At 37.0% G+C, this 12,766-nt stretch overlaps 1 protein-coding gene across 1 annotated transcript; it reads right to left on the minus strand.

Annotated features, from left to right (window-relative positions):
• On the minus strand, positions 1 to 1,066 carry LOC138090680 (olfactory receptor 10AG1-like). Its single transcript, XM_068986372.1, has 2 exons — positions 631 to 1,066; positions 1 to 518 (listed from the first exon to the last, which is right to left on the minus strand). The coding sequence occupies exons 1-2, from the start codon at positions 1,058 to 1,060 to the stop codon at positions 1 to 3; spliced, it is 948 nt and encodes a 315-aa protein (XP_068842473.1). The 5' UTR covers positions 1,061 to 1,066.
• Positions 1,067 to 12,766: the final 11,700 nt, after the last annotated feature.

A 12,766-nucleotide genomic window follows, 5' to 3' on the forward strand; every position in this document is an offset into this window, starting at 1 on the left:
TCAGTTTTTCAATGAACTAAGGTATTTGCATAGCCATTGTCTCAGTGCCATTATGACATCCTTGTTCCTTAGACTGTATATCATGGGGTTAAACACAGGCGTCACAGTTGTGTAGAAGAGAGAAAGCACTTTGTCACTTCCTGCTGAGCCTTGGGTCTTGGGTCTTAAATATGTGACAAAGCCTGATCTGAAGAACAATGCCACAGCAGTAAGATGAGAGGAGCAGGTGGAAAAGGCTTTGCCTCGACTTGTGGCTGATGGCAATTTAAGGATTGTGGAGATGATTTTGCCATAAGAGACAAGTATCAACAGAAATGGAGCCAAAACAAACAGCGCAGCAACCGTGAAGACCAGCATTTCATTCAGAAAAGCATCCCCACAGGCCAGCTTGAGTATGGGAGGGATGTCACAGAAGAAGAAGGGCAGAGAGAAAATCTGGCCTGTCTGGCCTATTTGGATTGGGATTCCACTGATCCAGGAGCCAGCCATTAGCTGGATACACACCTTGTAGTTCATGACTTGGAGAAGGCAATGGCAACCCACTCCGGTATTCTTGCCTGGAAAATCCCATGGATGGAGGAGCCTGGTAGGCTACTACAGTCCATGGGGTCGCAAAGAGTTGAACACGACTGAGCGACATGACCAGAGGATAGTCCAGAGGGCTACAAATGGCTGCGTAGCAATCATAGGCCATTATGCCCAGAAGGAAGCACTCAGTGGCCCCAAGTATAAGAATGAAGCACATTTGTGTGGCACAAGCAACTAAAGAAATCGTTCTTTGTGTCCAAAGACTCGTGAGCATTCTGGGGAGTGTAACAGACACATAGCAGATTTCCAAAAGGGAAAAATTGCCAAGGAAAAAATTCATGGAAGTCTGGAGACCAGGGTCTAGTTTTGTTATCAGAAATATGATCCCGTTGCCCATCAAGATAATTATATAGATGAGTAAGAACAGTCCAAATAAAAACCCCTGGAGATGAGGAACATCAGCAAAGTCCAGGAGAACAAATTCCATCAATTTAGTGAGATTACCTTCTGGTGCTTTTTCTTGGTGTTGCATCTGTGAAAAGGTAGAAATGTATTATCAGCTTTTCATTTTTACCATCAAGGGTCAGTGCCTGTTTTATAAATTGTATCAGGATATCCAGATTGATTTCTATGATCAATGCAATTGTTTCTAATTTAAGAATTTTATTATTTATGCATTTCTCCTTTCTCAGTTTATAATCCATGTGTTATCACCATACACTCTCCCTTGAGATATCTTTTAGGGCATTCTTTCTGAATACAGTCCAAAGTCAAAAAAGTTAAAGTGTTAGTCATTCAGTCTTGTCTGACTCTGTGATACCATGGACTGTAGCCCACCAGGCTTGACTGTCCATAGGATTTCCTAGGCAAGAATACTGGAGTGGGGTGTCATTTCCCTCTCCAGGGGATATTCCCCACCCAGGGATCAAACCCAGGTCTCCCGCATTGCAGGTGGATTGTTTATCAGCTGAGCTACCAGGGAAGCCCCAAATGCCCTGATCAGCACAGGCATTGGATAAATTGATAATCATTGAAGATAGACCCACAGTCTTGCTATGTTATCTCAGTTTTAAATACTTACATTATTTTGTGGCCGTGTCTCATGGCTTATGGGATCTTAGTACCTCAACCAGAGATTGAAGTGAAAGTACAAAGTCCTAATCGTTGGACTTCTAGGGAATTCCCTTAAATATTTACATTTTTTGGCAATTTTGTATTTCTCTATAACTTTTCTTTACATACGTCAGTAGAACTATTAATATAACAGAAATTATCTTCCTTATATATTTTCAGCTACATATTTCAACTCTTCATTTCCCTCCCATCACTTGATGATCTTGATCATACATGTTCTTATATACAATTCACATTATTAGGCAGTTTTTTAAAAATGAGAGAATATTTTATTTAATTGTACATAGGGGAATAAAATACATATATTTCAGTAAGATATTATGTGGGGGCTATCAGAGGGTTTCATTCTGGAAAAGTCGTGTGGGAATAGATACAGATAGAAGCAATTAAGAGGGTCACACAGGGGTCACCGGACTGTGTTCACTAGCTGTGTGAGATACTTCCTGTCATGCTTTACCCTGTACTCGGTGTGCCTCTCTGATGTCTTTGTTGTTCCTCAGAAAATAATAATTCAGATAACAGTTTCTAAACTCACTTTTCTTGAGCTAGGATATTGAGATTTAGCAATGATGGATACATTGATCATTTGCGCATTGGTTTTGTGATTGCAAATCAGTGCTTATTTTTTAAATCATACTTAAGTTTGAATCCTAACTCCATTATTTATCATCTGTTATATTAAGTAATTGTTTAAATTTTCTTTGCTTTCTCATTTGAGATAATTAAATATTATATTATTGACAAAATTAGTTATCACTTTTAATATGTTTATGTCTAAGTTATGGTCCTATAATTATAATTATTAATATGGTACAATGTTCTTAAATCTTTAGTTGCCAGGGTTGTAACACACTCCCTAGAAAAATTGTTTTTGGTAGTGCTATTGAGTTACTTGCTGATGATTACATTTTTGCATTTTTTTCCTTTCATCAGAGCCTGGAGTAGAATACGGTCTTAGCTAAATAAGGAATGAGACTCCTCTAGTACAGAATTTCAGAGTTTCAGGGCTGACTCTGCATTGTACCATTGTTAAAGTGACTGCCTCCTTAAATGTTACACTCCAGGCATCACTTGACTCAATATGACTCCCAGCCCTGCTTCTCATTTCCCCATCCTTTATGTTTCGAGTTTTTCCATGCAAGCATAGTCTAAATATTGTGTCATGGACAAAAAATACAATCCTGACAAGATGACCTACAATCGAATCATGGCTTCACTTGCCTGCTTTGTGACAATGTGAACTGCTTAATCTCCCCGTGCCACAGATCACTTGGCTGTAAAACTGACTAACAGTTGTACCAACAGTTAAGATTGCTATATGAATTAATTCATTTGATACATGTAAAGCAAATTAAAGATGTTTTGGCATTCATAAAAGTCTATTCAAAAGCTAGCTATTATTTTTGTCATTAAAAACTAAATTTTATTCTTCTAAATTTCACTCTCTGTCTTACCATTATGAAAAACTGCTCTCTAATTTACCTTGACTTTGTATCACATGGTTAATGAGGGAATAAAATAAGATATTAAAACAATCATCACAGTGATATAAAAATCCAAGACTCTTAGATGTGAATTCTTCAAGAATTTTCTGCCAGTAATTGCAATAATAGTATCACCTCCACTCTCTAGAACTAATAGGGAGAACACACACATCTTTGTAGCACATAGTGCTGCAATTTGGCTCATTCCTTTCATTTACCCTTTATTTTCCCACTGATATCACATGATCTGAGATGGAAGCACCGAGACTATTTTCCTACTTGGGAACAATATAGAACATAGAAAATGCTTGTTTGCTTAATATGGTGTTCATTATTTGATCTGAAATTGAGAAAAGAAACAGACACTTTTAAAATTGTCAATCTGAAAAGGGAGAAAAGAGTAATATACAAAAGAATACAATTTTAATCTTTATCACTTTATGAATAAAAACATTTAGTATGAGCCATTTCACCTATTACTTGAATAAAATTATTTCCAGTGCTATATAAAATACAGTTTGTACAGATAAGACATTTTGGTGATCAAATCTTGTATGACATGAAATAGGTAATATCTGAGTTTGAATTTTTCAAGAGTAGAACAAGGTGTATTTCAAGTATATTTGTATATCTGATAAAAATTAGCAATGTAATCCTTGAAAATAATTTAAAAACAATGTTGGACTTAAAGCTATCTTTATTATTTTATAAATCCTGAATTCTATAAGTTTCTTTCTTCAAAATAATTGTTCTTTGAACTCAATGGTTGTAACTTTATTTTATGTGTTATGTTATTTAAAATCTCTCATTGTAATATCAAACTGAATAAACATATTTAACTTTTTTGATACAATATGTTGACTCAAATAAAGTTTTCTTTAATATCATCTTACCTAGACTTTAATTATTACATTTTTTGACATTTCAAATGGACTTAGTACCATTATTTATTATTTAATTGCAAATTTTATTTAATAGAATAAGAAATATATAAAAGATGCTTTAATGAATTGAAACATTTGCTACCATGTTAAAATTTAAAATTTACACATTTAAATGTTTAAATTATTAATTTTAAATTTAAAATAAGAATTAAACTTTACTATAATTATTTTCATATTTACCTTTCTTACTTGAGATGTTGCTGATTTTTCTCACTAGAGAAGATCAGAATATTTAAGTTCCTGTAACTGAAATTACCTGTTTCACTAAAATTATTCAACTGGACTTTAAATATTCTGTTCTTTCTATACATAAAGTGCTCTTTAAAAGTAGCTATCTCTACCCAAGGGATCTCTGCAACCTGGCACATTTAAATTTCCAATTTAAATCATCACTTCGTGAATTTTCTGACTTGCATTTTTTTTTTTAATTTTCCCAGATAGCTCTCACTCTACTCAGAATATTTTTTTCTTCAGCCTCTAGAGGGAATAGAGGACACAGAGCATTTTATTTCTCAAATGTGAACAGGGTGCTAAGTAATATTATTTGCGGGCTCCCCAGGTGGTACAGCTGGCAAAGAATTGGCCTGCCCATGCAGGAGATACAAGAGGCCAATGCAGGAGATGCAAGAAACAGAGGTTTGATCCCTGGGTCAGGAAATTCACCTGGAGTAGGAAATGGCAACCCACTCCAGAATCCTTGCCAGGAGAATTTCATGGACAAAGGAGCCTGGTGGGCTACAGAGTCATACATGACTGAGCCCGTACACTCACACAGCATTATTTGGGTTGATCCAAAACAGACATGCATCCAGTTCTTAACTATTATGAACGCATTATGCAGAGTCTCTGTATGTTTCTTGATTCTTAGTTAGAGGACAGATCTGTGTAATAGTTATAATACATATTCTGATGGCAAATATTTTTATGTGCAAAATTAGTGTGTTATTGATTTCTTCAGCAACCTGAGATTTAGCTGATGAATGTATTAAACATACATCAAAATTTTAAAATTTAACCCAAGGTTATCCGTAGTAGGAGAAAATTTTTCCTCTCTTTTGCAGCCTACCACCAAATTTTCCCAAATTTATTTTACATGTTCAAGGTGTGAATACTTTCAGACTCTAGTTACAATAAAATGAGAATCTGGAATAAGTCCAGCTGAGATCATAGGAAAGATGCTAAGCAAAAAGTTTGTGAGTTATATGTTTTCAAGTATGGAGAAATTTCTCCAACATAAAGACTGTTTAAAATTAGAGCCAGTTTCTCATGACCCCCAAAATTGGATACTGGTTCCTGCTGCTGCTGCTGCTGCTAAGTCGCTTCAGTCTGTCCCACTCTGTGCAACCCCATAGACGGCAGCCCGCCAGGTTCCTCCGTCCACAGGACTCTCCAGGCAAGAATATTGGAGTGGGTTGCCATTTCCTTCTCCATATTGGTTCCAATTATTTAGTAAATAGCGGTTTTTCCAGTACTCTTGCCTGGAGAATCCCATGGAGGGAGGAGCCTGGTAGGCTACAGTCCATGGGGTCGCAAAGAGTCGGACACGACTGAGCGACTTCACTCACTCAAGGTTTATGATTTGGAGAAGGCAATGGCACCCCACTCCAGTACTCTTGTCTGGAAAATCCCGTGGATGGAGGAGCCTGGTGGGCTGCAGTCCATGGGGTCACGAAGAGTCGGACACCACTGAACGACTTCCCTTTCACTTTTCACTTTTATGCACTGGAGAAGGAAATGGCAACCCACTCCAATGTTCTTGCCTGGAGAATCGCAGGGACGGGGGAGCCTGGTGGGCTGCCCTCTATGGGGTCACACAGAGTCGACACGACTGAAGCGACTTAGCAGCAGCAGCAGCAAGGTTTATGATTATGAAGAGAAAACATTTACAAGAGGGAACACATATAGTATGTGTCAGTGCGAGTGATTTGGAAGGTTAATTAAAAAGTATCAGGAGCCTCACGGCAAAGATCACGGAAGGCCCGTGAGTAGTGGGTGGTGGGACAGGCTTCTCACGGGGACCGGATGTGATAAAGGACAGAAGGGGAGTGAGAGGCCAGTCAGGCTGAGCTCCTGCAGGGGCTCATGCAAGAAATAACTAGTGCTGGGAAGGAGTTACAAGGCCTCGTGATTCGCAGAGTGCAGTATTATGCAAGGGCTTCTCGGGCGGCTCAGTGGTAAAGAATCTGCCTACCGAGGCAGGAGAGGCCAGGGGAGCCTGGCGGGCTGTCATCCAAGGCTTCTGACAAAGAGTCCGACACAGCTGAGCGACTGAGCATAGCTCAGCCCAATATCATGTGTAAATAAAGAAGCCTTCTCCTGGAATAGAATAGAAATTCCAGAAAAGGCTCAAATATACATGAACATTTGTCATTGACTAAAATAGCTAGTAAAGTAATGCTCAAAATTCTCCAAGCCAGGCTTCAGCAATATGTAAACCGTGAACTCCCTGATGTTCAAGTTGGTTTTAGAAAAGGCAGAGGCACCAGAGATCAAATTGCCAACATCAGCTGGATCATGGAAAAAGCAAGAGAGTTCCAGAAAAACATCTATCTCTGCTTTATTGACTATGCCAAAGCCTTTGACTGTGTGGATCACAATAAACTGAGGAAAATTCTGAAATAGATGGGAATGCCAGAGCATTCCCCTCTTGAGAAACCTATATGCAGGTCAGGAAGCAACAGTCAGAACTGGACATGGAACAACAGACTGGTTCCAAATAGGAAAAAGAGTACATCAAGGCTGTATATTGTCACCCTGCTTATTTAACTTACATGCAGAGTACATCATAAGAAATGCTGGGCTGGAAGAAGCACAAGCAGGAATCAAGATTGCCGGGAGAAATATCGGTAACCTCGGGTATGCAGATGACACCACCCTTATGGCAGAAAGTGAAGAGGAACTAAAAAGCCTCTTGATGAAAGTGAAAGTGGAGAGTGAAAAAGTTGGCTTAAAGCTCAACATTCAGAAAACGAAGATCATGGCATCCGGTCCCATCACTTCATGGGAAATAGATGGGGAAACAGTGGAAACACTGTCAGACTTTATTTTTTTGGGCTCCAAAATCACTGCAGATGGTGATTGCAGCCATAAAATTAAAAGACGCTTAAACCTTGGAAGAAAAGTTATGATCAACCTAGATAGCATATTCAAAAGCAGAGACATTACTTTGCCAACAAAGGTTCATCTAGTCAAGGCTATGGTTTTTCCTGTGGTCATGTATGGATGTGAGAGTTGGACTGTGAAGAAGGCTGAGTGTCGAAGAATTGATGCTTTTGAACTGTGGCATTGGAGAAGACTCTTGAGAGTCCCTTGGACTGCAAGGAGATCCAACCAGTCCATTCTGAAGGAGATCAGCCCTGGGATTTCTTTGGAGGGAATGATGCTGAAGCTGGAACTCCAGTACTTTGGCCACCTCATGCAAAGAGTTGACTCATTGGAAAAGACTCTGATGCTGGGAGGGATTGGGCAGGAGGAGAAGGGGACGACCGAGGATGAGATGGGTGGATGGCATCACGGACTCGATGGACGTGAGTCTGAGTGAACTCCGGGAGTTGGTGGTGGACAGGGAGGCCTGGCATGCTGTGATTCATGGGATCGCAAAGAGTCGGACACAACTGAGCAACTGAACTGAACTGAACTGAAAATAGCCTACCAAATTGGTAAAGTGTGGGCATTTAAAATACCTGTTATTTGGACAATTGGGCAACCTTAGAGGGAAAAAAACAGTATATGTATTTTTGATAACTATCCCATAGCAAGATAAACCCTGAATGATACACAATTTTGTATATTTTAGAGTGAAATGATGACAGTATTCTAAGAAATGGGTTTTATAATTTTGGAGTAAGAAAAGTTTAACTCATTAAAATTTAGAAGGCAGGACACACACACACAAACAAAAAAAATTTGTAAAAATAAATGATTCCAGATGCTAAAATGTAGCAAACCCCATAAGTATCTAATATAATTAATATAATGGAAAAATTTGTTACAACTAAAATCAAATAAAGCTCCTTCTTTAATACAGAGGAAAAGTCCAGAGTATAAATTTTAAAAATGGGTAAAACAGATGAATTAACAATTCACAGAAGAAAATTATTCCTTCAACTACAGACAACAGCTTCATTTGTAGGAAAAAAATAATAAGTAAATTGTAATCTGAATAATGATACAGTGTTAAAAATCTGAGACATTTTCCTATGCATTGTGTATGTGTGGAGAGGAATATCCGATTGACCAGTATCACAATTGTGCTTACTCTTTGAATTAATCAGTAAGCATGCATACATACTAAGATATGCAGTAGCATGATATTGCAACAAATTTGTGCTTGAAAAAGTGTGAATATTTTATGACTTAATGAGCCTTGATTTTGATACTGTCATCTATTCTTTTTTCTCCCACAGTTATATATCTTTAAAATATGTTCTATAATTTATCAAAAATTTCTAGTGCTTGAAAGTAGACTGGCTTATTGTGACCCAGTGCCTCTTAACCACAAATGAAAGTTATTTGTTTTTAATTGTTTTAGAGGTTGGAAAATTAAACTTGGCTTTAAGTATGTCCTTTTATAAAGATGTTGATTTATTTTACAAAGCAATTCTGTAACATCACCAGTCTTGAATCATATTTTTGTTGCTTGATTACTACTTTTTTTATAATAAAAGGTAATTCATTTTTCTAAATTAGTTTCATAAAAAAAATAAAAGCATAGCCAAAAGTAAGACAGTATTATGCTTTTTTCCATGATAGAATATGCTCATTAAATAAAATTTAAGAAATGGAATTATGTATATAGGTATGATAAATGGTGTTCTAAATACTGCTTTTTACCTTAACAAAAAGGATATGTACATTATGATTATGATTTGGTTTGCTTAAAAATATGCTTAATCCATGCTCTATGTAATTGCATTTTATTCATTTCTATAACTCCTTGGTTTTCCTCTGTGTGAAATTATCACAATTACAGTCAATTCTAGTTTGATAAAGATCTGACATTATGAATGATGTGAAATGAGCATTCTCAGATGCGTCCCTTGGCACACATGTGCACACATTTCTTCTGGTACATGGCTAAGGGTAAGCTTTTCTTGATGAAGGCAGGCTGTGTGCTAATATGCTGTACAATTCACACACCAGCATCAGGGGAGAGCTTTCATTACTCCACGTCCTTTACGTATGTGATAGAGTTAGTCTTCTTGTTTATTTCATCCTTGTAATGAATGTGTCATAGATTTCATTTGATTTTAATCTGGTTTTAATTTTCTTTTACTGGTTGCTAATGGGTTATTTCCTTCTTTTTTCTGGGCATTTAGATTATTCTGTCTTGTGAAATGCATCTTTAAGTCTGTTGTCAATTTTTCTCCTGAATTTTTGATGCTTTTGATTTAGAGCACTCCTTTAACTATAGTGTATTTAAACATTTTATGTTCAAAAACTTCACTCTGAATACCAGTATTCCTTAGTCCAGGAAGTGCAACAGATTAATGTTTACATTATGACTAATAATTTTATCAAAAACACTTTTCTCGAACCAACGTCATGAAGTTAATAAACATTATCTTGGAAAAGACTCATTGTTATGCATTTTACTTAAGTTTACAAATTATCTGAGATTACATTTTAAAATAAATTTTGTGAAGTGAGGGTCAAGCTCTCTTTTTATGCACCATTATTAATAATTAAATTAATATAATTTATTAAAATGCTATCTTTTCTACATTTTCTGCAGTATGAACTTTTGCTTATTCAAGTGTGCCCATGTTCTACAGTCATTCAACAAGTATGCTCTAAAGCTTTCCATATGCACTAATCTTTGCTAGCTGAAATCTTTTGGTTTTAAGTAAGTTGTAACAATACAGAGGGAGACAAAATAGAATATACATTATGAATTTTGGATGAAAATATTGAGAGGCCAATTAGATAGATATAATATACTATATTGTTTTAGTACTTTGGCCACCTGATGCAGAGAGCCAACTCAATGTAAAAGACCCTGATGCTAGTAAAGATGAAGGCAAAAAGGAGGACAACAGAGTATGAGACAGTTGGATATTAATCATGTCACTGACTCAATGGACATGAAGCTGAGCAAATTCCAGACAGAGTGGAGGACTGAGGAGCCTGGCATGCTATGGTCTATGAAGACACAGAGTCGGACATGACTTACCAACTGAACAACAACAAATCAAATAAGCAGTGAATTTTTGCTGACAGAGACTAGTCCATTTAATATGAGATCAGCAAAAAAATAATAATTTCTTATAAATACGAACACTAGGGAGATAATCTTGATATCAGAAAGTTAAGCATAAAATGGCAGGATCATGAGGATAATCAATTTATATTAATACAGGAAGCAAAATTTCAAATAATGTCTGATTAAGATAACTGTAGAACTAAGTGGGGGGAAAGATCACTAGCTCAAAGCAGAGGATAAGATGTTAAACATTAAGGCAGTCATTTTCTCAAGGCTGTCATGACATCCTTATTCCTCAGAGTATGTATCATGGGATTAAACATCAGGGTAACATGGTATAGAAAGGAGAAAAAAATCTTTCCTGTAAAAATGTTGGAATCATGTCATAAATATGTAATGGTTCTGGGTCCACAAAATAAAGCCTCAACTATGGGTCTTCCCAGGTGGCGCTAATGGTAAAGAACTTACCTGCCAATGCAGGAGACATAAGAAACACAGGTTCGATCCCTGGGTAGGGAAGATCCCCTGGAGAAGGGCACAGCAGCCCATTCCCGTGTTCTTGCCTGGAGAATCCCATGGACAGAGGAGCCGGCTGGGCTACGGTCCACAGGGTTGCAGAGAATTGGACAAAACCGAAGCGACTTAGTGCACACGTGTGATGTGTGGTGAGCAGGTGGAGAAAACTTTAGCTCATCCTGTTGCTGATAGCAACACTGGATGAAGAAGTGATTTTACTGTAGGAGCCAAGTGTCAACTGAAAAGGGATCACGACAAACAATTCACTAATGGTACAACTACAGAGACTGACATCTCATTCAGAAAAACATCGCCACAAGCCAGCTTGTAGTTAGATCCAAAAATGACAGAGGGAAAATTGGCATGCTTGCCTTATCCTGACTGTAACACCACTGATCCAAGAGCCAAGTGTCATCAGCTGAATACACAGCTCCTGGTTTATAAGTAGGGGAAGTTGCGGAAGTTACAGTTGGCCACATAGCAGTCACGGGCCATAACTGTCAAGACCAAGCATGCAAAATTATATATATATATATATTTTTTCTGACTGTGAAGGTTTATGTATATTCTAGATTTCCAGGAAGGAAAAGTTACTGAGGAAAAAACACATGGAAATTTGAGAGCCTCGTCAACTCTGATTATAAGAGTATTGTTCTTGCTTCTCACCAGGATAATCACATAAAAAAGGAAAATATTACAAAGAGAAACACTCAGACATTGGGAATCAGAAAAATCGAAAAGAACCAGTGTCATCATTGAAATGAGATGTGCTTTTTGGCTGTGTATGTGTGTGTGTTTGATGTTCTCTCTGTGAAAAGAGTGAAATCAGCAATTTTAATTTTTATTTTCTATAGTAATTTTGTTTTATATAATATAGCTATATATAAATATATATATTTGTTGTTGCTGTTCAGTCTTCCAGTCATGTCCGACTCTTCGCAACCCTATGGACTGCAGCACTCCAGGCTTCCCTGTCCCTCACCATCTTCCGGAGTTTGCCCAAGATCATGTCCATTGCATCCGTGATACCACTCAACCATCTCATCTTCTGATGCCCTCTTCTCCGGCCCTCAGTCTTTCCCAGCATCGGGGTCTTTTCTAATGAGTCAACTGTTTGCATCAGGTGGCCAAAGTATTGGAGCTTCAGCTTCAGCATCAGTCCTTCCAATGAATATTGAAATATATGCCTTTATATTATATAAAATATATATTCTACATATGTAAAAGTGCCTATGTACATATGTATCCTATGATACATATGTATCATAATCTTAAATTTATCTCATTTGTAACTATTATTAAAGCCATTTTAGTCCTTTTTGAGACTTGACCAAACATTATATATTCTGGCTCTGTTTAGTTCATAACAAATGTGCTATTTCTTTCAAACATCAAATATTATTTGGCTGATATTGAAATTTCTGTTAGCTACTAAATATTCTGTAAAATGTTGGGAGGCAATAAGAAATGCAGTAATTTTCTTCCATATATAGTTTTTATTTTCTGAATAAAATTTATTTTTTTGTGATGTGCATATTATTCTCTTTGTAATAAATCCATACTACAAAAAAGTATAAATAAGTAAATAAGCCAGACATTATCTGAACTCCTGTCACTGTAAAGAAGCCCATTCTCTCTTCTAATACACATCCAGATATTGCTGACATACATACTCACCAACTAGAAAGATGCACATGTGAAATGTTATATGAATACATGGATGCTATCTTCCTTTGTTTTACAAAAATAGAGTTATATTTATACATGCATTTATGTACTTATTAAATGCCTGAAAAGCTTGGGATTTCCTCACTGGCGTGGCTCTAAAACATTGTCCTGAGAGACTGTGCAGCATCACATGGTAAATGGGCGCCTGTGTCTACTATGTTCCAAATGAGAACAGCTTCCCTTTGCTTGGCTAGTGTTGTCTTTTGCAGTATTAAAAAAAAGCTTTTAAT

The sequence above is a fragment of the Capricornis sumatraensis genome, chromosome 14 (genome assembly GCF_032405125.1).
Source record: "Capricornis sumatraensis isolate serow.1 chromosome 14, serow.2, whole genome shotgun sequence".
Taxonomy (NCBI): Eukaryota; Metazoa; Chordata; class Mammalia; order Artiodactyla; family Bovidae; genus Capricornis; species Capricornis sumatraensis.

Bases quoted from the DNA above. Each gene is read 5' to 3' on its own strand.
- LOC138090680 (XM_068986372.1), bottom strand. From the start codon at position 1,060: ATGCAACACCAAGAAAAAGCACCAGAAGGTAATCTCACTAAATTGATG. The intron at 519-630 runs GTCGTGTTCAAC...GCCTTCTCCAAG, and splicing joins TCCTCTGGTCATGTCGCTCA to TCATGAACTACAAGGTGTGT.